The sequence below is a fragment of the Cetorhinus maximus genome, chromosome 27, assembly GCF_964194155.1.
Source record: "Cetorhinus maximus chromosome 27, sCetMax3.hap1.1, whole genome shotgun sequence".
Taxonomy (NCBI): domain Eukaryota; kingdom Metazoa; phylum Chordata; class Chondrichthyes; order Lamniformes; family Cetorhinidae; genus Cetorhinus; species Cetorhinus maximus.
The window spans coordinates 13015399-13042734 of NC_135905.1; the positions used below are offsets into that span (position 1 = coordinate 13015399).

Sequence of the window (27336 nt, forward strand, 5' to 3'; positions counted from 1 at the left end):
TGTCTGCTGTTTTTAACACATTTAGCAACATCAAAGATATGCAATGCAAGCAGGCTCTGACCATAGCTCTAACATTAGCCTAAACATTGGCGTTGTTCACCATCCATCTCCTGAATGTACAAGTAGGCAACTGTCCCTCAAAAATCTTTCTATTTATGCACTCTTGGCAATAATGGCCTCCAATTTTAGAATAGCTGAGTTGTTATGCGCTTTCAACGATACTCTCAAAGGTATGGGTTAAAACTTTGGCAGTAAAATGCAATAAAGCCCAGGGCATTGTGTTATTCAGACAGGCAAATGTTTTATTACTGATTTGCTTGAATTAAACACAAATATTTCAGCAGTTCAATCAGAACCGATGAGGTTGACTCTTATGGGGCCTCAGCAAATTCCTATGCAAACAGTTACCGTAATGAAAACAGGCTTAGTTCCCTCTGTAATCACGTGCCAGACCCTCAACCCAGTAGACTGGCGCCTGAAACGTGGAACACATGTCAAGAAAACCTGTTTGATTGGCCAGCGCAAAAGAACTTCAGAAAACCAACGGCTGCAGGCCAGTCAGTTTAATGTTAGTGTTGGGGGAGCTTTTAGAAAAGAGAAAGTTAACAGCCAATTGGCCAAGAATAGACTAATAGAGAGTCAGCATGGATTTGCTCAGAGTAAATCATGTTTGACTAACTTGATTGAATTTTTAGTGAGGTAACTGAGGATGAGTGTTGATTTCTCCTTTTATGGGATGTGGGCGTCCAGCACCTGTTGCCCATTCCTAATTGCCCTTGAATGAGTGGCTTTCCAGGCCATTGCAGAGGTCAGTCAAGAGTCAACCACATTGCTCTGGATCTGGAGTCACATGTAGGCCAGGCCAGGTAAGGGTGGCAAATTCCCTTCCCTAAAGGACATTAGTGAACCAGATGGGTTTTGCAACAATCGAGACAGTTGTAAATGTAATAACAATAGATACTATTACTGAGCCTAGTTTTTAATACCAGATTTATCAATTGGAATTAAACTTCATCAGTTACCATGATGGGATTTGAATCCATGTCCCCAGAGCATTAGCCTGGGTCTCTGGGTTACCAGCCCAGTGACATTACCACTACAGCACCATCAACCTTATGGTGCTTGAAAATGTCCGACATATTAGGCTTGTTAGCAAAATTGAAGCTCATGGGATAAAAGGGACAGTGGCAGCATAGATACAAAATTGGCCAAGGGACAGTAAACAGAGAGTTGTTCCGAATAGGTGTTTTTTAGACTAGAAGGAGGTACACCGTGGCACTCCTCTTGTTCAGTAAAAGCTGTTTTTGATATACGCTAATGATTTAAACTTGAGGGACAGGACATAATTTTGTCATTTGCAAATGACATGAAACTTGGAAATATATATAGTAAATAGTGAGGAAGATAGAAATAGACTTCAAAAAGACACAGCGCAGAATATTGCGCTTGTCAGTCGGGCGCGCACCCAACCCGAACGAGCCTAAAATGACACGCGATATTTCGGTTGGCAGTGTGCGTGGGAGTGGGCAGCCTGCCCGCTGACAATTAACAGGCCTATTAAAGCCATTTAAATGCCAATTCAATTCAATTTTTCACCGCCCATCCAAACTTACAGGCAAGCAGGCCAAAAGGCCAAACGGCCTTTGGAATTTTTAGGAAACCTCATCAATGGGCTGGATGATGTATCCAACAGCAAATAAAAAAATTAAATTAAAAAATTTAACATTTCATTCATAACATGTCCCTGCTCTTTTGACAGTGACCCAAACGAGCGTAAAATGATGCGCAATGACATTAGGCGAGTGTCCCGACACCATGGTGCACTCGCACAATATGTCGGTCGGTGGGCACACACAGGAGTCAGCAGCGCACCCACCGACAATTAACACACCTATTATAGGCCATTAAAGTTCTAATTAAATGAAATTTTTTGCCGCCCGTCCAACTTTATGGTTGGCGGGTAGGCGAAAAGGCCAAGCGGCCTTTGGAATTCTTGCCAAACCTCATCGAACAGTGATTTTTAAAAAATTAAGAACGTTCAAACTAATTTGTAACACGTCCCTGCTCATGTGACAGAGTCACATGAGGAGACATGTTATTAACATTTTTAAATTCTTTATTTTTTTATGTTCAAAACGCTTCATCTCCCTGAGGCAGCTCTGTGCCTCAGGGAGATTTTTCTGCGCACTCTCGCGCACATGTACAAACTTTAGTGCTCGCGCTCTCCCCCGCACCCCCCCACACAGTCCAGCAGCGTTGACCGTTAATTGGCCAGCCAGCATGAAATCATGGTCAGAGCCCAATCGCGGGCAACAGTCAGCCTCCCGACCGCTCCCAGGCCCACCCACCCAGGCACTGGAAAACCCTGGCCATAGGGATGTTGGTAGAATGGATGGCTGCATGGAGGTGAAATGCAATGTAGAGATGTGTGAGGTGATGCATTTTGGTTGGAAGAGAGGAGAGGCCATACATACATTAAATAAAGTGTACGGGATCTTGGGCTTCGTATATAGAGGCATAGAATACGAAAGCTAGGAAATTATGTTAAACCTTTACAAAATGCTATTTCAAACCTAGTTAGAGTACTGTGTCCAATTTTGGCCACCACATTTTAGAGTGGATGTGAAAGCTTTAGGGAGGGTACAAAAGATACTTACTAGAATTATTCCAGTGATGTGGGACTACAGTTATATAGATAGACTGGAGATGCTGGGATAGTTCTCCTTAGAGCAGAAAAAGCTAAGATGAGTTTTGAAAGAGGTGTTTAAAACCACGAAGAATTTGGATGGAGTAAATAAAGTGAAACTGTTTCCAATAGATGAAGAAACTGATAACGAAAGGACACAGATTTAAGGTGATTGGCAAAAGAAACAAACACGACATAAAGAAAAACCTTTTTACACAACTAGTGACTGGGATTTGGAATGTAGTTCCTGAGAGGGTGGTGGAGATAGATTCAACAATAGTCTTCAAAAGAGAATTGGATAAATACTTGAGGAGGAAAAATTGCAGGGATATGAGGAAGGAGTGCTGGAAAGACTCAATGAGTTAATGGCCTCCTCCTTTATTGCACTACGCTCTGATTCTCTGATTACTGTAGCAGAAACATACTACAAAACAAGGAGCTCTCAACTAGACTTTCCCCAACTTAGCCAGTTGCCTTTTACATGGTAGTAGTGACACCCCATGAAGGATGGTGGGCTATCATTATTTCCATACTTTGGTAATTGATTGAGCAAGGCAGCCACAGAGAATATAGCAGGCTACAGGAGAAATAAGTATAAAATGTTCCCCAAATTCTTCCACTGGTAAGTTAGGACACTACCCCAGTTAGTTCTTTCTGAAAACTAGAAATTTGTATAGTTGAAGTACTTGGAGATTAGAAACCTGTTGTACAGATACAGACTAAACCTCAATGTCCCTGCAAGCTGATATCAAACTATTATGCAGGGATTTAACCAGCATTTGATGTTAGTTGATGAGATACGAAGACAGATGAATCACATTTCACCGTGAAACAGTCAGGCTAAGTCAAGCATTACTTTAGACAAACAGTTTTAGAGGGACTAGGTACTGCAAGGAGTCAACTACTGTCAAACACTTCACTATTAAACCGACACTGATGTGTATCCACATGGGTCGAGTGTCTATTGGTGCATAGGTGCGGTTCTAAGATAACATAAATGGAGTTGGAATGAACTAGGCTACCATTACTTCACTTTCATTAATACTTGTCATTGCATTTGACTATTACAGTATAAATTTATGAAGCATAAATTTGGTCTGAAAATATCATAGCAATCAAATCAAATGGTTCTCAGCTGTACTGGTCACTTAATCTGAGTTGAATTCGTTGCCTGTGAAGAATGAATTATTTATAATTCCAAAGGGGCTTTCTGTCTCCAAAGTGCAACAAATTTACGTGCCCACTAAACTTCAGATTGTAGCTGAACCATTGAGTGCAATGGCAAAAAGATGTTCAAAATACAGAGTGAATATCACGAACACGGCAGAGAAAAAGACTTCAGCTGTGTAAAGTCAAAAGGAAGAATTTTGCTCTAAGTGCTGTGACTGTGTTCTGGATCTTCTTGGTTACAAGTCAAATATCATCTTCCAGAAATTTAGGCAAGGTTTTCATTGGACTCTAGCCCCGCACGATACAAGCACCTCATGCTGCCAAACAAAGACATTGGGTGGAACCGTCCCAGATTTGCACTAAGTGCAGTAGTGGGTGGGAAAACTGACTTTTTACCTGCTGGCCGCAATGACAGCTTTTCACACTGTATTGCCTGCTTACCGTCTCAGTAATTATGCAGCTACAGGAAACACGCCTGGCGGGCAGCCTCTGAATCTGTTACCTCACCATTTCCTCACTCCGGGTGCCATACCTAAACAGCAGCTGCGCACACAGTTCTCAATACTTGCAGCCCAGGACTGCTCCAGTGAAGACATGGCCCCGAGAGGCAGGAGGAGTTCAGTGTCCCGTCACCGGAATGCCTTTTGTGGGCCCTCCATCATGTCCTCCATCCCCGCTCAGGCCACAAGAGGTCCAGCAATCTCACCGCTCCAGCTTGGTAGGCAATGGCAGCGGTGATCAGTGCCAATGCTGCACAGAAGAGGTTGGCCATCCAGTGCAGAAAACAGATGAAAGTTCTCTTCCATGCCACCAGCGTAAGGCAACCATCTCATCGCTCTCAACTCACACACTCACAAGGTCATCACACGTTCACTGGCATCTCAATCACTGCCAGCTCAAGGGACACCACCACTCACTCTCATACACACCCACACATCTCCATCTGGCCTCATCTCCTATGGAGACTGCCTCCTCAGCCCACACTAGCTCAGATGAACATGTGTTCCCCACATACCCTGGGATACCCCCCTCACCAGTACGGCCCTTGCCCTGCAGCCTCTTCCCTTGCCTGAGGCCACATCTCCACCTTCCCCAAGCAAGCTCTCACCCTATAGCTGTTGAAAAGCCACCCCTGTCTTACGGCTGGTCTGATAGGTCCAGACATGCCCATGGACCCCACTAAAAGTGATGCAGTGCTGCCTGAAAAGCCTGGTGCTGATGACCATGCTGCCCGAAGTAAGGTGAGTAAACAAATCTCGAATACCCGAGTGAGGTACGGCTCGCCAGATGCATGTTGCTTATGTATAGTTGTGAAACAGCACACCAACATGCCCCGATGATCCAGCGTGGGGGGTGGGTTATAATTATAATTAAATGCAGATGTATTAAAATGATGTTCCCGATGTGCAGTGGTGGGAAACGCAGCCTGTCATTGCCGGGCAGAGCAGACAATTGAAAACTGGTTTCACTACGGCGTTCCCTCCATATTGTCCACTCATGTCCATCATCGTGCCCAATGCCAATGGGGACAGAAAATTCTGCCCAGAATTGGAATGGACTCAATGTTGTCTAAGCCCATTGATGAAGTTGGAAAACCAAATGCTTTCACTGATCAACTGTAGATTAAGACTTTCGAAACTGCTGGCCACAAGTCAGAAGCATAATGCAATTGTTTGGTTTGATATGATAAAATAATGGGTGGGATTTTCTGGCCCCACCCACGGCTGGGATCGTCCGGTCCAGCCGAAAGTCAATGGGCTTTTGGTTGGGCCGCGGAATCTTCCTTGGCGGGTCTGGAAAATCCCGGCCAATGAGTGTGTTTAGCCAAACTGGTATGTAGAATATACACAAGGCTAACTCCCATCCAAACCAAGATTGGCTGAGTGCATTCTGACATGTAATCTGGTGAAATTCTTTTTTTATTCATTCATGGGATGTGGGCTTCGCTGGCTGGGCCAACATTTATTGCCCATCCCTAGTTGCCCTCGAGAAGGTGGTGGTGAGCTGCTTGTTGAACATCCAAGAAGCAAGATGAATAGATGCTCTACAAAAGCAGAAAGATCGCTTGAGCTACTTTTAAACATGTTGAGGTTTGGAACATTTGGAAACTATTATCCAGAGGTGCATTCATATTTTTTTACATGAAAACAGTGTGAAACGGGATTGTGACAAAACGGTCTTACCTTCAACAAGAATCCCTTTAAGCATCAACAACCTGTCGAGCAGCCCCACTTCCTGGAGAGGTGCTCGATGAGCCAAGAGCTCATTGCATTTGAAAAGATTGAACAAAAGGGTCAAGGAAGGTAGTTCAACACAAGTGTTAGAATTAGTTGTTTTGCAAATACAGGTTTTCGCCCAACTCTTCCTTCTCTATCTTCGGGGATGTGGGTTTGCATATCAGAGATTCTAATCAAAGTTTCAAAACATCAATTAAGATGACCCTTGCACCATGAACGTGAGGTTATTTTCAAGCATTTTTCTGTTTGATAATAGTCTCGTGTAAAAAATAATGGCATTTAGATGAAAAGGGAGGGACATAAATCACCATGGAGACAAGGTGTCCAAATTCTTCATGGCCAGTAATCTGACTTCTCACATTTGGAGTTAATGCTCGTTGGGATAGTTCACAATACATACATATATATATATATATATGTACATATATATATATATATATATATGTGTGTGTGTGTGTATATATATATAATATATATAGAAAATCACCAATTGATAAATGAATAGTCTTGCCCCTACGTTAAGCAGTTACATATTTCATGTACTACATCACATTAAATTGAGGATCAGCCACAATAAAACTGATTTAAAGTTGATCTTCCTGGATATCCACCTTTCAAAGCACCCAGTCACACAGGTTAGACAGAGGCAGCTGTACATGAAATTTGATTTTTATAGAAGAAAAATGAATGGAAGCATTGGCTGCAATAAAACAAAATTAATGATTTCTTCTGGCGTCCACTTAATTGAATTTTTCTGCAGCATTTACATAGTTTATTAAAGTAACTGCACCATGTTTTACAACCCATAACAATTACTTTTCACTTTGCTCTCTTTTTAGATCATTTTCGACTTGTTTTCAATCTTTCTATCCCATCTGAGGCAGCTCCTGTCATACTCGGACTTTTCAATCATAACCTGGCAGAATCCAGGTTTTTTCATTTGTAAAATGTATTTTGACAATATCAGCAATTAAATCCAATAAATAATTGTCTTCCTGGTGTCCTGTCATTTTCAAATCATTTGATAAATTTTATGAACACAGACTAAAAGCTTAATGATGTTGATTATAACATTCCTCTGCAGCCTCTCCATTCCTGCCAAGTTATCATATTTTAACAATCACCCAAAAAGGTCATAAGGACCAACAGAGAAATCTACCTTAAGGAGAACCTGTGTAGAGAAAGTTTCTGTCTGATGTCATTCCAGTTCCAAAAATGAATTAAGAGATTCATGCTGGAGACTAACTGCATACAGATACCGTCTCAAATCAGCAGAAAGACATACACTTGTGCAATGGAGTAAATGGAAGCCTCACACTGTTGTGGTGTGGAGGCAGATGGGAAGCTGTAAGGATAAATTAAAATGAATAGATTTGAATAATAAGTAGGTTACAGCAAGAGACTAATAAATGTAATAAAGCTAATGAAGATAGAATATGTCCACAAGCACTTAAAATACATTTTTGGAACATGAGTCTTACACATTTGGACAAGCATCAAAACTTTTGGATAAAACAATCATTTTTAGAACTTCACATTGCAATGCAGCACATGGACAACAAAAATTTCATACAGTTGGGTCTCAAGCCAAAAGTAATTCTCCTGTCCTTAAAAGCTTCAGAAGTCTGTATAATCATGCCTGATCAAAGACATAATTATGATAACTATTGGATATGATGTTGATGGGCAAGTGTTTCCAGAGCATCCCAGCCTCACGTACCTGCTTTGATGTGTATATATAAAATTTGAAAAGGATCAAGAGTGAAACCTCCATTTTCTGACCAATTTTCCGAAGAAACAACCTGACCTTGGTTCTCCAGACAATTTGTCTCCGACCTTCCATTGTAACTCTAAATACATCAGAGCTCCTTAATAAAATACCGGAATTCTCCAATTTCTTCACAGAGTTCAATCCTGGGTTTTCTACTCTACCCTCCCTGTCTCTGCTGGTCTTGCTTATCTTACAGCACAGCATGGTCATTCTTTCAGGCCTAACTTTGCAGCCTGGGACCAACATTTGCCTGGGTTTAGAACATTGTTCTGTGCCATATATCATTTGGCCCTTTAATACATTATTGCTGTAGTGCCTGGTCTTAAGTAATAAGTGCTTTTGTTAACTGTTTATCCATATAATAATTCATATTTCCACTTGTTAATCTCCATGGCGTTGCATTGGAATGATGGTAGTTTACATCTAATCATAGGAAATAGGACTTAGGAGCAGGAGTAGGCCACTTGGCCCTTCAAGACTGGCCCACCATTCAATAAGATCATGGCTGATCTGGTTGTGGTCTCAACTCCGCTTGTCTGTCTGGCCCCATAATCCTAGATTCTCTTGTCTACCAAAAATCTATCTAACTCTGCCTTGGAACTATTCAATAACCCACCCTCCACTGATTTCTGCTTCCCTCACCTTCAACTGTTCCCTCATGCCTTTATTCATTCATGTATGCCCTAAAAGATCTTGGTCTTTGCCCGGAGTTAACTCAGATTGAGCAGCTTCCTGATTTCGAATATCTGATTTCAATTCCAGGATCACCATCATGGAAGGCATCGGAGAACATGACATAGAAAAACATGCTGAAGAGGGTTGGTGCCAGCTCCCAGCCCTGTTTAATTCCATTAGTGACTGGGAATGGGTCACAAGGCTCACCAACATCCAGGACATGTGCAGGCATGCAGCCATAGAACGGTCAAACTATTGTGATGAATTCTCATGGCAGCCAGATTTCTCCATTACCTTCCAAAGGCATTTCTCCTGAAGCTGTCTAACTGTCTAACATAGAGGTAAAACCACTATATTTGCAGAAGAAAAGCTTTAACCCAACCACACAGTACTTTCCAAACTGAAGCTTCTGTTACTTCTGGTAATTGGCAGTGTCACCAGGTCACAAGTTCGATCCAGATGAGGAAGACGGTTGAACCCATCTTAGCTCATCAATGTAGGAAGATTCTGCAGTTTAGTATGGTATCCATCCAATGCCTGAATGGTTCCAGGTTTTGTTTTGATTGCATTACCCAGAAGTCTATTCCATGCATTGGTCACATTTTGCAGGATGATATTTCTGGCATCAATCTTAAATTTCCCTTTTGCAAATTGGAAGCTGTACCCTGTTGTCCTTCTGTCATAGCTTAAGTTGAACTTTTGCTTGAATTTCCCTTTCTTACACCTTTTACACACCTCTATGGGAATGTGCTTTAGGGCAACAACTAAAACTATTTCTGCAATATTGCCTTCATGATGTATATTGGTTCAGGCAGTTGTGCAGCTCTAGATCCCAGTGTGTTGCAGAAAGGTCTGTTTCTGCATTAGTCTAGTTAGTAAAGCTCTAGAAATATTGAAAGGGACATCATAAGAATTCATCACAGAGAAATTAATTCAGCTTTCTCAGGTTGGAGTTGGAGTACAAGAGGAAGGCAGTCTTGCTACAATTGTACAGGGCTTTGGTGAGACCACATCAGGAGTACTGTGCACAGTTTTATCCTTATGTAAGGGAGGGTATACTTGCCTTGAAGGGGATGCAGTAGAAACTCACTAAATTGATTCCTGGGATGATTAACGTACTTGAATTATGTTTAGTTCAAAGTTTCCTTAACATCTCCATAGTTATCTTTTCCTGATTAAACAAATTGATCTTTTCTACATCCTCCCTTGATTCTCTCCATAATGTTAAAACTTTAGGTCATGTTTACCTGCCCCTCTTTTTTTCCTTTTTGAGCTAAGAATAATTAGCTCCCTTAGCCTTTTTTTGTAACAACAACTTTTATTGATATAGCACAGTCTATTGCAATGCACAATAATTTAGGATCTAATGTCACTGTTCTTATCATTCTTTGAATCCATCCATGTAATCTGATCCTTCCTCATGCTTTCCCTCTTAATGGTTAGCCTTATATCCAACATAATGGAATTTCACTAACAGAGCGCACTGTTATTCACTGAGAAAGCAGACAGCAACATCCAGTGACCGCACATGCATTGTTAAACATGGAAATCAGGAAATTGCTCTCCAATATCCCCTACATCTCCAAAATTTGCTCAATATCTATTTCTTGCCAAAGAGAATCACCATTCAAACAAATTCAATGGCATGAAGTTGCATATAAACTAAACTGTCCAGAATAAGTTAGGGCTTGCCAAACCTGGTGTAAGTGCCCATTTAATTATTGCCAAACAATACCCCTGTCATTGAACATTAACTTTAACAAATGTGGAGTCTCATTTCTTCACTTTTTAAAATCATTCTTGGGGATTTGAAAGAAATTTAAAAATGTAAATAATTTTATTAATTTTTTGCTTTCTATCTCATTTATCTCTGTTTTAATTCACTCCCTCTTTATTTTACTTTCTGCTTCTGATATGACCTTGAAATCAATATCCTAACTACCACTTCCTGGTTCGGTCTCTGCATGGCCCATGAACAATTCTTCAATCTGATTGATTAAGGATATACACAGTTGCATGCCCTGTTCAGAGAGGTCCCAGATACTCTGAAGACGGGACAGCGCTGTTAGGATGGGTTGGCTTACAGCAGCTTCCAATGCAAAAATCTATGGGTGAGTGGAAGTGTGGGAAATGGCTGGCACCAACCTTTCACTGCTGATCACAAAATCCAGTCCAATAAGAACAATGAACAGAAAAACTGCGAATGATGGGAAAAATGAAATAAAAACAGATAAAGCAAGAAATATAAAAGAGGCCAATCAGCCGCTGAAAAGGGAAAAGGGAAAGGGTAAAATCTTCGAATAAGGTCAATGACAGAAAATTGATAGACGGTCTCTCCTGAACTGTAAACCTTTCCATTTCTTTCTTTGCAGATGCTGACAGAAATGCTGTGCCTTCCGTAGAATTTTCTATGCTAAATCAGTGAGTTTGCTGAGGTAGGAGTGGTGGTGCTGATTTGATTCTCTTATCTAATTCTGTTCAAAGGCATGAGCGGGGACAGACTTTGGAGAATTTACCCATCTTGTTACAGGTAAACTGAATAAATGGCTTCAAGTACTTAGATGAGCACTTGAAACGCCTGTGCATACAGGGCTATGGGCCAGGTGCTGGATATGGGATTAGAATAGATAGGTGCTTGATGGCTGGCATGGACATGATGGGCTGAAGGGCCTGTTTCTGTGCTGTACAACTCTATGACTCTATGACTAACTCCAGTGGTTCTGGGAGAGCAGTATAATCAACACCACTTAGCAAGTCCTTCCAGTATGAAGTCTGATTGAAACTTACCTACTACCCACTGATCCAATGATACCAACTGCAGAAAGGATACTAGATCATGGCTGCAATATCACCCCAACGCCTATGTGAAGCCCATAGTCAAAGACAATGTCTACCTTGAATAATGTTTTCGCAGTCAGAGGTCAGTTCAAAGTTCTTTGACCATTGAGGAATAAAATTGTAAAATTATATTAGTAACAGGCGACCTCAAAGTCAGTCCGGAAAGTAAGAGGTGAATTATTTTAATGATTTAGAACAGATATTAGGAAGAACTCCTACGCCCAAAGAGTGATAAATGTTCAGAACAATCCATCAAGCATGTTAATAGAGGTGAAAGCATTAGAGACATTGAAAACGCAGTTGGATGCTATAACAGGAGAGTTAGAATATGAGAAAGCTTGGATGAACCTAATTGCTTTTCATATTCTTGACTATTCTCACAACAGCTTTCAGACAGGATAACTGTCTACATATAATTAGTTAGCTGGATAAGAACTAGACAATAGACTATCACCAAACTGTCTACACTATGCAATTAACAAGAGCTAAAGAATTCTCCGTGACAAATAGTTTTGGAATCCCTTCATCAATCTTGTGTTTGTACCCAAAGAATACTGGGACACAATGGGATAAAGATCTGTCATGAGCAATGCCACAATATGGCCGGTATTTCATCGTCCATCTGTCACATGGCTTCCCAACTATAATTTATTCATTCGTGGAATGTGGGCATCACTGGCAAGACCAGCATTTATTTCCCATCCCTAATTGCCCTTGAGAAGATGGTGAATGAGGCACTTTCTTGAACCACTGCAGTTGTTGTGGTGTAGGTACTTCCACAGTGCTGGAAGGTAAGGTGTTACAGGATTTTGACCCAACGATGATGAAAGAATGATAATACATTTCCAAGTCAGGATGGTCTGTGACTTGGAAGGGAGCTTGCATGGCGTTCCCATGTGCTTGCTGCCCTTGTTCTCCTAGGCAGTAGAGGTCGCAGATTTGGAAGTTACCATTGAAGAAGCCTAGGTGAGTTGCTGCAGTGTGTCTTTTATATGGTACTCACTGTGCATTGGTGGTGGATGGAATGAATGTTTAATGTGGTGGATGGGCTGCCGATCAAGTGGGCTGCTTTGTCCTGGATGATTTGAGCTTTTTGAGTGTTAGAGCTGCACTCATCCAAGTAAATGGAGAAAATTGCATCACACTCCTTGTGCCTTGTAAATGTACAGGCTTTGGGGAGTCAGGAGGTGAGTTCCTCACTGCAGTCTTCCAGCCTCTGGTAGCCACAGCAGTTATGTGGTTGATTCAGTTAAGTTTCTGGTCAATGGTGATTTCCAGGTTAATGATGCTGGGGGATTCAATAATGACAATGCCCAGGGAATGTGGTCAGACTCTGTTTTGTGGGAGATGGTCATTGACTGGCACTTATGTGGCACAAATGTTACCTGCCACTTACCAAGCTCAAACCTGAATGTTGTTCAGGTCTTGCTGCATGTGGGCATGGGCAGCTTCAGTATCTGAGGAGTCGCGAATGGAACTCAATACTGTGCATTCATGGGCAAACATCCTCATTTCTGACCTTATGATGCAGGGAAGGTCAGGGAAGCGGCTGAAGGTGATGGGGCCTAAGACATTACCCTGAGGAACTCCTGCCGTGATGTTCTGGGGATGACATGATTGGCCTCCAACAGCCATCTTCCTTTGCACTTGGTACGGCTTCAAAACTCAATGGACCTGAATACTGAGAGGGGAGGGGGTGGCTGATGTGAAGTCTTGAGAAAGTGCCCGAGAAAAATTTCTACCCCTAAAAGTTCTGAAAAACAAAACATCATCAGGGCTGCTTGGATGGTTCAATTGACTACAGTAGTGGCTGAATCAGCTCCCTTAGCCAGAGGGACAGTATGAATGTTATATTTAGCCACACTGTCACTGGGTTATGGGAAAAATATCATCTACCATCCCCATTTCTGAACCATGTTTAGAAAGCACTGGAAGGAGGTGGATGTGTGGATATCAAGTGAGAAGACGATGGTTTGGATTTTGCGGTGAGCAGTGAATGAATGGTGATTACCAAACACTACACTTACTTACAGAGCAATCAATTTTGCGCAGTAATTAATGTTAATTGTAGACTTTTTTTCAGTACAGCATCCTCTACAGGGAACCCAGGACCTATTGAGGAGCAGATCAAGCAACAGCCAATCAAGTTGGAGAATCCTTATTATTATTACAAGCAGGATGAGAATTTTTTTCTTCATTTATTCTTTCATAGAATGTGAGTGTCGCTGGCACAGCCAGCGTTTGTTGCTTAGCCCTTCAGAAGGTGGTGGTGAGCCGCCTTCTTGAACTGCTGCAGTACATCTGGTGCAGGTACACCCACAGTGCTGTTAGGATTGGGCTCATTAGCATCTGAGTTTTGGACACTGCAAGTGCCTCCAGAGATCCAAAATTAGGTGCACAAGTATGCAAGTGGGATTGACCACTATGTCCATGCTGGATGGGATGGACTTCAAGCTCTGCACAGACCCAGTGCTAAGTTGGTACTGGACTCCACCATGTTCTTGGTCATTGACTGCAGGCTTCCCAGCAGGTTTCCTAATGCAGCAAACATTTTTTGTGCATACCCATCATGGTTCCTCTGAATGCAGCCCAACCTAGGTGCTCATCTGAGTCCTCTCCAGCAGAACTCATGTGTGACCAAACCCACCTTGTCCTCTGTCCTTACTGAAGCCCATTTAGATCCAATGTTTCACTGTGTACAGGTCCTACTTTAACCTATCCTCTAAGATACACAGAGTGCCAGCACCTGAGATGGTGGCTCTGAGAGTGAAATCAAATGACGTTGTGTCTTCATCGTCTAGCTGTTCCTCCACTGCCTGACCAGGCTGTATCTCTTGAGTATCAGAAAGGAAAAAGGGACAAAGGTAAGATTGGGGTATGGGGATGAGTGGAAAGTAAGTGGAGCATGCTTACACTATCTGCAGCTTGAAAATCAGAAGAGAATGTGGAAAGGGGAGGTGAATGTGAGGAGGGTTAGGATGAGGATATCTCGCTGCTGGACAAAGCCTCTGCAATAGCTGTTCAAATAATAGCGAGCGCCAAATCCTCTATAGGGCGAGGACATGCATTCATGCCTGTCCCCCTCCAGTTAACCCTGCTGCATTTAAAACATAAGAATATAGGAACAGAAGTAGGCCATTCAGCCCATCAAGCCTGCTTTTTAAAAATGTATTCATCGGATATAGGCATTGCAGGCTAGACCAGCATTTATTGCCCAACCCTAGTTGCCCTGGAGAAGGTGATAGTGAGCTGCATTCTTGAACCACTGCAATCCTAATGGTGTAGGTACACCCCCAGTGCAGTTAGGGAGGGAGTTCCAGGCTTTTGACCCAGCGACAGTGAAGGAACGGTGATATATTTCCAAGTCAGAGTAGTGAGTGGCTTGGAGGGGAACTTCCAGCTGGTGGTATTCCCATGTGTCAGTTGCCCTTCTCCTTCTAGATTGTAGTGGTCATGGGTTTGGAAGGTGCTGTCTAAGGAACATAAGAACATAAGAACTAGGAGCAGGAGTAGGCAATTCATCCCCTCGAGCCTGCCCCACCATTCATTACAATCATGGCTGATCTCATTTCAGCCTCAACTCCAATTTTCTGTCCTCTCCCCATAACCTTTCAACCTATTACTAATTAAAAATCTGTCTATCTCCTCCCTAAATTTATTCAGCATCCCGACATCCACTGCACTCTGAGGTAGTGAATTCCACAGATTCACGAACCTTTGAGAAAAGTAATTCCTCCTCATCTCTGATTTAAATCTACCACTCCTTACCCTAAAACTATGGCCTCTCATTCTAGAATGCCCCACAAAGGGAAATATCCGCTCCACATCTACTTTGTCTATCCCCTTTAGCATCTTATATACCTCAATTAGATCTCCTCACTTCCTTCTAAACTCTAGTGAGTATAGGCCTAAACTGCTCAAACTCTCCTCATAAGACAAGCCCCGCATCTCTGGAATCAATCTAGTGAATCTCCTCTGAACCACCTCCAGTGCAACTACATCCTTCCTCAAGTAAGGGGACCAAAACTGTGCACAGTACTCCAGGTGCGGTCTCACCAATGCCTTGTACAGTTGCAACAACACTTCCCTATTTTTATACTCTATTCCTTTAGCAATAATTGCCAAAATTCCATTTGCCTTCTTTATTACCTGCTGTACCTGCATGCTAGCTTTCAACGATTCATGCACGAGGAGACCCAGATCCCTCTGCACTGAAGCATTCTGATGTTTCTCTCCATTTAAATAATAAGTCACCTTTTTATTCTTCCGACCAAAATGGATAACCTCACACTTATCCAAGTTAAACTCCATCTGCCTAATTTTGGCCCATTCACCTAACCTGTCCATATCCATTTGTAAATTTCTTACTTCTTCATTGCAACTTACTTTCCCACCTATTTTGGTGTCATCTGCAAATCTAGTCATAGTACCTTCTAGTGTATTCCTGTAGTGCATCTTGTAGATGACACACACAGTTGCCACTGTGCGTTGTTGGTGGAGGGAGTGAATAGTTATGGATGGGGTACCAATCAAGTGGGCTCCTTAGTCCTGGATGGTGTCGAGCTTCTTGAGTGTTGTTTGAGCTGCACTCATCCAGGCAGGTGGAGAGTATTTCATCACACTCCAGACCTGTGCCTTGTAGATGGTAGACAGGCTTTGGGGATCAGGAGGTGAGTTACTTGCCATAGGATTCCTAGCCTCTGACCTGCTCATGCAGCCGCAGTATTTATATGGCTAGTCCAGTTCAGATTCAGGTCAATGGTAACCCTTAGGATTCAGTGATGGGAATACCATTGAATGTCAAGGGGCAATGGTTAAATTCTCTCTTGTTGGAGATGGTCATTGCCTGGTGCTAGTGTGGTGAGATGTTACTTGCCATTCATTAAGATCATGGCTCAACATCATTGGTATCCAAAAAATTTTCAATTTCTGTCTTGAACATACTCAATGATTGAGCTTCCACAGACCTCTGGGGTAGAGGATTTCAAGGATTCACCACCCTCTGAGTGAAGAAATTCCTTCTCATCTGAGTCATAAATGGCCTGCCCCTTATTCTTAGACTGTACGCTGATTCAAGACTCACCAACCATTGCGAATCACCTTGTCCTGCAGGCGAGGGGAGTATGTCAGTGAGTTGACTAGGCATGGAGAGAACTTTTTACTTGTCTTTCGATCTTTAACGTCCACTTGATCTGTTTGCTCAGACAGCTAGGAATTTAATTGAATGTATCCTCTAAAGGGCAGCAGTATCTCACTGAAGTGTCAGTAAATAAAAATATGAGCTTTTTAATTTAGTGTAATGAAAAACTATTATGCCCTGCCAAGCTTAAATTACTTCTGACTTTTTTCTCATCTGGAAAGAGTAAAGCATGTTAGGTTCATAAAGTCCATCTATGATGTCCAAATAAAAGACCAAAGTATCCCTGATTTATTCTCGGACACAACTTCAATCACCACCTTCAATCACCATCCACAAGTGTATCCTATTCTGACAGAGGCTGTGCTGCTAATTAACATCCTCAACCCATAATCTTACTGCTAGAGAAAGAAATAGAGAAAGAGATGGCTGATGTTCTGTCAGTAATTGACTCGAGTATTGCTGAAAAAAGAGACATGTTGAAACTTTTTGTCTTGCACTGATCAGGACACTTTGCAAGAATACCAATATAAGGGGAAAGCAGCAATTTATACATATGATTGGTACCAATCAGCATTCTCTTCACGTACAGTATAAATTGTTGTTTCCCCCTTATATTGGTATTTTTGTGTAGTGTCCTGATGAGTGCAAGATAAAAAGCTTCGACATGTCTCTTTTTTCAGCAATACTCAAGTTCTGTACTACCGAAACGGCTATTAGTAATTGACTCACTGGCTTGAGTTTGTGGAACAGGAGTGTGGCGATAGTCCCACAAGTCAGAGTTGGAACATGCTCTATCATGCTTTTTAATAGATCTTTTGTACTTCTGAATTTTCATTCCTCACTGAAGCTCTGGGATGTGCACACAGGTACTAGCATTAGCTCAAATGATGATCCTCTGTCACACATAGCGGAGAATAATAAAGCATCTCATAAACTCAAGGTAACTAAAACCATAAGCCCAGGTGACGCCCTTATAATGCACCTAAGAGACCACAATAAAAATTCATTGGTAGAATATTAGTTTTAAATACCCTGCGTATTTGACAGGGATGCATGTTTAATGTCAAACTGAAGAAAGCATAACAAACATATAATTGGGTGCAGAAGTAACTAATTATCTCAGTAATGGGAATCGCCTGCGAAAATTCAGCACTGTTCCAATAAAGCCCCACTGGCTACATATCTGAGCGTAACTCGGAGAAATAGCGCAGTGCCAGAAGTTTTTGTACTGTGTCTGCGAATAGTTTGGGAATGAACTATCACTAACAAGCGAATTCGTTCCCTACAGAAGTATGCAATCAGTTATGCACTGCCAGTTGCGTTTTAACGTGACAATTCTGCAGGTGTAATACGGAAAAATAGTATTGCGCTCAACGGTAGCCTTGATCAAACTGACAGTCAGCGACCAATTGATTTCTACAAGTTCAGCAAAGCTAGTTTTGGTGCACATTGTTAATAACAGAGAACTTCAGAACTGCTGTGCAGTTTATTCAGACTATACCTTACCATACGGCAGAGAGAAAAAAAACAAAAGTCAAACATACTATAATTTAATCATCAGGCTTCTCTTTATAAAGATAGATTTGCTAAAGTTTACTGGGAAAATATAAGTAAACGACCGAAATATAAACGGAGTCAACTTCAGCTCGACTGCTAATGGTGATAGAAAATATCTCTGCTCTGTAATTTATTCGTTTAGATTATCTTCCGAAGAAAGAATAGTCAAACTTGGAGCTCAGATCGAATACCTGTTACACATCGTCCTTGGTCTGAGCCAGCATTGGCGTTTAAATTGCCTCTCATGCTGCCTCTAATGCATATCTTAAGCGAATGCAATCACAATTAGCCGAATTTGCGAGCAGAGTTGGTCTCCCAGCATTGTCAGCATTATCACCATTAAGTTGCACAACTGTACTTAACATTATATAGAATTAATTTTTCATATCACCAACGTGACAACCAATAAAATAAATATCATTCAGCCATTTCATGACAAGCAGTCGATACTGCGCTGTGTACAGGTAATGATAAATTGTGTGTGTATTCAGCTAATTAACAGAGCAATAACTTACATCATTTTACTTCACTCTGATTGAAAGGGAAAACCCTTTACATTTATACAGATTCTCAGGGTGTTCTAAAGCACTTTACTGACAAATTATTGGAATTTGAAGCTGGAGTTATATGTGCAAAAAACAACATTTAAAAGATCTACACAATCTTATCCCATCAATATCATTCCCTGCCCAGTGTAGCCAGCTTTATGTGCTAATTGGAAGGTAGCTATGTTGCAAGCCCACCATGGCGCCAGGATCATTAACCGGGGAACGAGGCGTTCAGTGACATCCACAACTGACAGCGACCATATCATCGTACTGCTTCAGCACCACATTTTCCTCATTGTCAAAGTAGAGAAGGTTGATGGAATGTAATCTGTCTGGGACACAGCACGGGGTCCCCACCTGTTTGGAAAGTTTCAGCGCATGCACTATGGACTGTACCGTGGCGTGATTGGTGGCTTTAAAGCTTTGCCCCAAAGGGAATGGGCAGGAGCCTTTGCAGTAATAGGCGCTGTAGCCCCTCGGTGATATGATCCACGTGGACCAGCCGATCTGCTCGAAGTCCACGTAGAGAGGGTGCTTCTGGCAGGGCAGGAGGCGGCCCGTGGCAAGGACAGGGACAGCTCGGACTTTTCTACTTCGTGGTGCCTGGGCTGAAAGAAGGATGACATTTGCATCTGGCAATGTTGGAACAACCGGCTCCTTCTTCTTTATCATTGTGTTGTATCCTGAATAAAGAAAGACCATTGGCTTTATTAACACACTTCCACATCACAAAAACACAGGCAATACTAGGAGAGGCAGAGATGAACACTTTAGGAAGGACTCGAGTCAATATACTTATTTTCCTAGTTATGAACTGTGATTCAATGTATACATATATGTGTGTATGTATATATGTATGTATGTGTATATATGTATATATACATGTATGTATGTATATATGTATGTATGTATATATATGTATACATACATGTATGTATGTATATATGTATGTATGTATATATATATGTATATATACATGTATGTATGCATATATGTATGTATATATATGTATACATACATGTATGTATGTATATATATGTATACATACATGTATGTATATATATATACATACATGTATGTATGTATATATATATATATGTATACATACATGTATGTATATGGTGAGAGAGAGAATGGCTAATGTTAACAACCCTGTTAAATATTTATCACAATCCATGAAAATTTTACCACATTAAATAAATAGCTTCTTACTACAAAATAACTACAGCACACTAATTATTATTTTTTATAATTTCAATATGATTCGGTCAACAGAAAGTTCAAGGCTGGCAATGATCGAAGTGTTAAAATAATGAACTGGGATGTTTATTATTTGTCAAAAAGAGCTGGTGTATAAATTGCCACCTGCTTTAATGTTCCCATCCACAACGTGAAAGGATTAGGTCTGAAATACTGAGCACAGCGCGCCGCGATAGGAGTGGGCCCTTCACCTGTCAGGAGACTTGTCCTGGAGTTCTTGGGGGTCCCTCGCCTTCTGTCGTGGGTGAAGAGCACCAGGAAGGGGTACGGACTGTCCTGGCGGCTGCTACTCTTCGCAAACCTGACCGGGCTCAAATGCAGGGAGTTTCCGGCCGGAATGCTAGTGATAATCATGAGTCCATGGTTCGAGCTGCTGTTCCTGACCCACTTCCACACCTGGTAAAGGTTAAAACCCATCAGATCATCCTGTCAGCGCCAACTATAGATGCCCGGTGTGCACAGTGCTAGAAATCCAAATCCCCTTATAAAGTACCACTGCAGATTACACTTGGGATCATACAGGATCAGTTGTATAGATTGCAGACTGTACCTAAAAAGGTCCAGAGCTAAGAGGGGGAGATTACCTCAAAAGTTTTATTCTAAACCTATTAATTGATGCTAAAATGAGACAAATAAAAGCGAGGGGAGGAATAGCAATAAAGGATTGGCTTTATTTTTTTCAAAACCTTGTTAATCGTGTGTGCTCAATGACTCAAATCGAATAATAATTGTATTTATGAAGCTAATTTATTAATAGACCTCACTATATGACTGGATCAATGTTTACAGTTCGACCTGTGTTCCCCTGTCTAGCAGGGAAGGATGGATTCTGTGGTGCGTAATGATTTCATTAATATTTCGACAGTGAATGATCCTGTCCAGTGCTACACTAAACATGCTGCACTTACTGTCCGAGTGACAGGGAATACTTCCCATCCTTCGGTGTACAGGGGGACGGTTTTGGATGAAATCAGGCTGCCTCGAACTCCGCTGCCGTCCAGTAACTCGCACAGGTCAACCTTGTGAATTGGAAACAAAAAGGCAGACAATTGGGAACTCGCATTCGATAGGAAGGACTTCCACACAGGGTGCAATCTGTTGTGTCAATCTCTGCAAGTGTTAAGTTGAACAAGAGGGGAGGGGGGGTGGTGGAGAGGGGTTGGGGGATGGTGGAGAGGGGTTGGGGGATGGTGGAGAGGGGTTGGGGGATGGTGGAGAGGGGTTGGGGGCATGGTGGAGAGGGGTTGGGGGGATGGTGGAGAGGGGTTGGGGGATGGTGGAGATTGGGTTGGGGGATGGTGGAGATTGGGTTGGGGGATGGTGAAGAGGGGTTGGGGGATGGTGGAGAGGGGTTGGGGGATGGTGGAGAGGGGTTGGGGGGATGGTGGAGAGGGGTTGGGGGATGGTGCAGAGGGGTTGGGGGATGGTGGAAAGGGGTTGGGGGATGGTGGAGAGGGGTTGGGGGATGGTGCAGAGGGGTTGGGGGATGGTGGAAAGGGGTTGGGGGATGGTGAAGAGGGGTTGGGGGATGGTGGAGAGGGGTTGGGGGATGGTGGAGAGGGGTTGGAGGTTGGGGGATGGTGGAGAGGGGTTGGGGGATGGTGGAGAGGGGTTGGGGGGTGGTGGAGAGGAGTTGGGGGGATGGTGGAGAGGGGTTGGGGGATGGTGGAGAGGGTTTGGGGGTTGGGGGATGGTGGAGAGGGGTTGGGGGATGGTGGAGAGGGTTTGGGGGTTGGGGGATGGTGGAGAGGGGTTGGGGGATGGTGGAGAGGGGTTGGGGGATGGTGGAGAGGGGTTGGGGGATGGGGGATGGTGGAGAGGGGTTGGCAGATGGTGGAGAGGGGTTGGGGGATGGTGGAGAGGGGTTGGGGGATGGTGGAGAGGGGCTTGGGGGTTGGTGGAGAGGGGTTGGGGGGATGGTGGAGAGGGGTTGGAGGATGGTGGAGAGGGGTTGGGGGGATGGTGGAGAAGGGTTGGGGGGATGGTGGAGAGGGGTTGGGGGATGGTGGAGAGGGGTTGGGGGATGGGGGATGGTGGAGAGGGGTTGGCAGATGGTGGAGAGGGGTTGGGGGATGGTGGAGAGGGGTTGGGGGATGGTGGAGAGGGGCTGGGGGGTTGGTGGAGAGGGGTTGGGGGGATGGTGGAGAGGGGTTGGAGGATGGTGGAGAGGGGTTGGGGGGATGGTGGAGAAGGGTTGGGGGGATGGTGGAGAGGGGTTGGGGGGATGGTGGAGAGGGGTTGGGGGATGGTGTAGAGGGGTTGGGGGATGGTGGAGAGGGGTTGGGGGGATGGCGGAGAGGGGTTGGGGGGATGGTGGAGAGGGGTTGGGGGATGGTGGAGAGGGGTTGGGGGGATGGTGGAGAGGGGTTGGGGGATGGTGGAGAGGGGTTGGAGGTTGGGAGATGGTGGAGAGGGGTTGGGGGATGGTGGAGAGGGGTTGGGTGATGGTGGAGAGGGGTTGGAGGGATGGTGTAGAGGGGTTGTGGGATGGTGGAGAGGGGTTGGGGGGTGGTGGAGAGGAGTTGGGGGGATGGTGGAGAGGGGTTGGGGGATGGGGGAGAGGGGTTGGGGGATGGTGGGGAGGGGTTGGGGGGATGGTGGAGAGGGGTTGGGGGATGGTGGAGAGGGGTAGGGGGATGGTGGAGAGGGGTTGGGGGATGGTGGAGAGGGGTTGGGGGATGGTGGGGAGGGGTTCGGGGGATGGTGGAGAGGGGTTGGGGGATGGTGGAGAGGGGTAGGGGGATGGTGGAGAGGGGTTGGGGGATGGTGGAGAGGGGTTGGGGGGATGGTGGAGACGGGTTGGGGGATGGTGGAAAGGGGTTGGGGGATGGTGAAGAGGGGTTGGGGGATGGTGGAGAGGGGTTGGGGGGATGGTGGAGAGGGGTTGGGGGATGGTGGAGAGGGGTTGGGGGATGGGGGAGAGGGGTTGGGGGATGGTGGGGAGGGGTTGGGGGGATGGTGGAGAGGGGTTGTGGGATGGTGGAGAGGGGTTGGGGGGTGGTGGAGAGGAGTTGGGGGGATGGTGGAGAGGGGTTGGGGGATGGGGGAGAGGGGTTGGGGGATGGTGGGGAGGGGTTGGGGGGATGGTGGAGAGGGGTTGGGGGATGGTGGAGAGGGGTAGGGGGATGGTGGAGAGGGGTTGGGGGATGGTGGAGAGAGGTTGGGGGATGGTGGAGAGGGGTTGGGGGATGGTGGAGAGGGGTTGGGGGGATGGTGGAGAGGGGTTGGGGGAATGGTGGAGAGGGGTTGGGGGATGGTGGAGAGGGGTTGGGGGGATGGTGGAGAGGGGTTGGGGGGATGGTGGAGAGGGGTTGGGGGGATGGTGGAGAGACGTTGGGGGATGGTGGAGAGGGTTTGGGGGTTGGGGGATGGTGGAGAGGGGTTGGGGGAATGGTGGAGAGGGGTTGGGGGATGGTGGAGAGGGGTTGGGGGATGGTGGAGAGGGGTTGGGGGATGGTGGAGAGGGGTTGGGGGGATGGTGGAGAGGGGTTGGGGGGATGGTGGAGAGACGTTGGGGGATGGTGGAGAGGGGTTGGGGGATGGTGGAGAGGGTTTGGGGGTTGGGGGATGGTGGAGAGGGGTTGGGGGGATGGTGGAGAGGTGTTGGGGGGATGGTGGAGAGAGGTTGGGAGATGGTGGAGAGGGGTTGGGGGATGGTGGAGAGGGGTTGGGGGTGGGAGTGCGGGGGAAGTGGTGGGGAAGGTCAAATAGCGAAAGTGCTCACCCTGCACAAGTGAGGAGCGTGCTGAGAGCGCTCCTTCAGCTTAAAGAGTCTCAGCTCAGCTTTCAGGAGCTCTTCCTCCCTTCCAACTGAAGTGACATTGAAATAGAAGTATGTCTGCTCACCGTGAACTATCAGAGAAAGAAAGACATTTCTGTATCAGTGCATCGACCTGAGGCAACCACTGTCCTCCCCAAACTCTCCCTCTCCCCCCACAACGAACCGTCAGATGATTACCTGGACTGTGCCTTTTAGCGTTGCGCTGAACGTGAAGTGTACAGAGGGCACTAGTTTACAATTTAAGGGCTGCAGTCGCAATCTTACAGTCCATCAGCACCTCAGCTGGCGTGACATCGCCAAAAACGTGCACTGGCCACTCAGTTTTAACTCTTTCGAGTTATCAACAGATCTCATGTAACTGTTTCGAGTACATTCACAGTTCTTGGTTTTTAATTTCCGGCAGTGGGATATGAACCCACAACCTTCTGACTCAAAGGCGAGGGTGCTATGAACTGAGCCACAGCTTTACCTGCTTTCACACTCACTGTGTCTCAACCGAATGCTCTTCCCTCTCACAGAAAATACTTTATCACGCAATTTGGAAACTGATCTCGGATTTCAACCTGTAGTGAATTTTGCGAACATCCCCCAAATTATTTTAAAGCTCTTTTCATAATCGCCGGGAATTTTATTCCCTATCCATGAAACTGACCCGAATTTGCTGCTGGGAAATAGTCACCAGTTATTATTGTGATTTCCTCTAAAACAAAAACAAGGTGTGTTTTGCAAACCTTTATCCTCAAAACTTCGCACAACGTTCCCTTCCAACAAGCGGGGGGTCTTGGTGGTGCCGTTGGCATCTGCCACAGCGTTAAAGAGATCCAGCATGTACTGAGGTGGCCTCCGGCTCGGAGCGGTTTTCCGTGGGAAATCTCCCATCTCGAACGCTTCCCGGAGCCTCTGGGTCGCCTCCGACACCACCCGGTCCTGGGTCGCTTCTCTCCTCTCCTCCACGCAGCGAGAGGGTGGAGAGAGGCGAGAGCAGCGCAATCCATTGGCAAATGAGGCGAGGCAGCATCGTCGGGTTTGGCGAGGGGGAAATCAGACACACATAACCACCCAGTTATACATCAGTTTGTGAGCGGTTGTTTAATGCCTTCGTCCCCCTCCACCCCCACCCCCAGACAGGAGAGGAGCGACAGCAGCCAGCCAGCTCCCTATAAAGCTGAAAATGTGCTACAGCCAGGCGTTGTAAATCAAATGTTCAGTATTTTTCCGATAGGGGAAGAAATGAACAAAACATAGGACTCCGGCAGCTTTGAATAAACACTATTAAAGGATTACGTTATTATTGATTAAGGCACTTTGGAGACCTTTTTACAATGTTTCTGCGCCACTCAGAATTCGCCCACACTAGAATTTCATTTTTAGTCTCAAAATTAAGCTTTGTCAACCGAGAACGACCCATTTCCCAAAACCTTAGCAGCTACCTTGAATAGTGGTCCTCATACTTCGGATGTTTTACCTGTACTACTTAACCTCGCGTTTCGTTAGTCTGAGGCGTTGGTTAATGCCAGCAAGGCACATTCACCCGTTTGTGAGTTAATCATTCGCTCTGATCAGAAGGCATATCAGCAAGTTATCAATGCAAAGGCTGTTTTTTCTGGTCGAATTTGTGGGAAATTTCCCTCAGTGGAACAAAAGTGGATTAAATAAACTATTTGAAGCCAAGTCCCAGATTGTTACCTGCTTCATTAGTTGTGTTAGCTTCCCTGCATATGAACTTTCCCCAGTTTCGAAACGCATGTGCAATGTTTATGGAATCGTTGTACTCCAGAAGTGAAATGCAAGGTGCCTTCGTCGTAGGAACCGTGTTGAATTTAATGGCCAATTAATGGATATCAGGTCCTTTTTTTGCAAACGCTTACAATTTCCATTCCTGTGGATGAAAAATAATGTATTTGATCCTAGCTCCGGCGCAGTGTGTTTTTCACACGCCGTTTGTGTTGTGGTATGACTTTCCAATAAAACCAAGCACGAGATGTTATCCAGGCTTCATGCTTGATGCTGACACTTGCAGTGCTCAATATTGCGTTTGCACCAGCCTTCAAGCTGTAGAGGCCTTACTGTACCCAGGCCAGATATATGGAACAATCTAATGCAGACTATTACACCAAGGACTTGTCATGAATTGTACACAAGAAAAAAATGATGAATGTAAATGGTTGGTTTAATTGTCAGAGGCTGTTAGAGATACTTTTCCTGTTGGGATACACATGCCCTGGTTAATTTCTGTTCATCTCGTTTCCCAGGGAACCTGGTGGTGTTATCTGTGAGTTGCCAGCCCAGTCCTGTAAGAAAAAGCAAACGAAATGGGCTGTTCATTGACGCAAATGAAAATCTGGTGTTTGTTGTCTTTCTTTCAATCCGGCTTTAGGGGGGGTTGGGAATCTAATTTTAATTCAATCTGCCAATATGTTTCCATTTCTAGTAATTGCATTGATCAGGAAGTAATTTACAGGATGAAACTGCGCGAGCTCCTCTCAATATTTCCCGGTGATCGGATTTAAAGGGTCGGCGGGTATTAAAGTCTTGGTGACCAATTCGTGAAATCATTATTTAAATAGGACTGAGGGAAGTCAAGGAGTCACCATTACCCTGAGTTTGGAAGGTGAATATGTTACCCTTAAGCAGGGGAAAGAGTTGTACATTTTACCCCACATTTAGACAAATCAATCCAAAAAAAAATCCACACACTTGTACTTGTACAGCATTGTGGATTAGTATCTTTATAGTGGTAACTGGGGAGACCAGGAATTGGCTGAAAGGATAACGAGGGGTTAAAGTGAGCGACCTGTGACAAATTATATTAACTCTTCCGCGAGGCATTCGGAGTTTCATTTAGTTACTTCTCTACAGTGGCAACAACGTCCCACCAGGCTGTGTAATAACATGTTGAGATAAGCAGGAATGTGAAAAGGCTAACTTTGTGTTTCCTCAAAAACATATATCGGCCAATATCGCTGTGCTTTTTTTAAAAAAAATCTCACATTCCAGGCAAAATGATCAGGGAGACCTCGAACAAAGTTATAAATGCCAGACCAGAGAAAATAAATAACAGTTCTGATAGTAAATTTGAGGGCATTTTACTTGAAGAACCACATTTTAAAAACACAATCAGGTATGAAGAAAAAAAATGGCTCATCTTCAAGATTAGCAAACAAAAGATTATCCAAACCAACCACGATGCATTAATCTAAGTATATGATGAAGCCGGGTCGTATTTCGAGGGAGAAGAGTGTTTTTGTTGATGGTTCTGAAGGTACTGGGGAACTCTGAGCGAACCAGTTGGACAATTACTGATTGGGGAGTGATCCAAACTATCCTTAAAATACTGCTGACCTTGCATTTATTTGAACGCCCTCAAACAAAAATAGTTTAAAAACAAGGGCGATGCTAAAATTGAAATTAATGAAATACAGTAGGAGTTACACATTTTTTTTTTAACCGGCATCCAATTTGCTTTAAAGGTTATTTTCACTCAGTCTCTTGTGTAAGGTTTGCTCTGAGACTAAGTGTTTACCTTTGCAACTGTGTAGAACAATTTAAGCCATACAGATCTCAATTGGTACCTTCTCCGGCGTTAAAAGCATTTGATGTGCGAATTCAAAAGTCAAAGGAAGGCAAATTTAATTTTGTGTTCAACTTTTCTTTCAGAACAGATTCATTAACT

General features: G+C 44.2%; 1 protein-coding gene across 1 annotated transcript; it reads right to left on the reverse strand.

Annotated features, from left to right (window-relative positions):
* Positions 1 to 18853: 18853 nt before the first annotated feature.
* On the reverse strand, positions 18854 to 24542 carry LOC144668488 (bone morphogenetic protein 2-like). The gene is made up of 5 exons (XM_078530518.1): positions 24395 to 24542; positions 23607 to 23734; positions 20791 to 20901; positions 20047 to 20278; positions 18854 to 19230 (listed from the first exon to the last, which is right to left on the reverse strand). Exons 1-5 carry the CDS (start codon positions 24540 to 24542, stop codon positions 18854 to 18856), a joined length of 996 nt encoding a protein of 331 aa, XP_078386644.1.
* Between the last annotated feature and the right edge of the window lie 2794 nt (positions 24543 to 27336).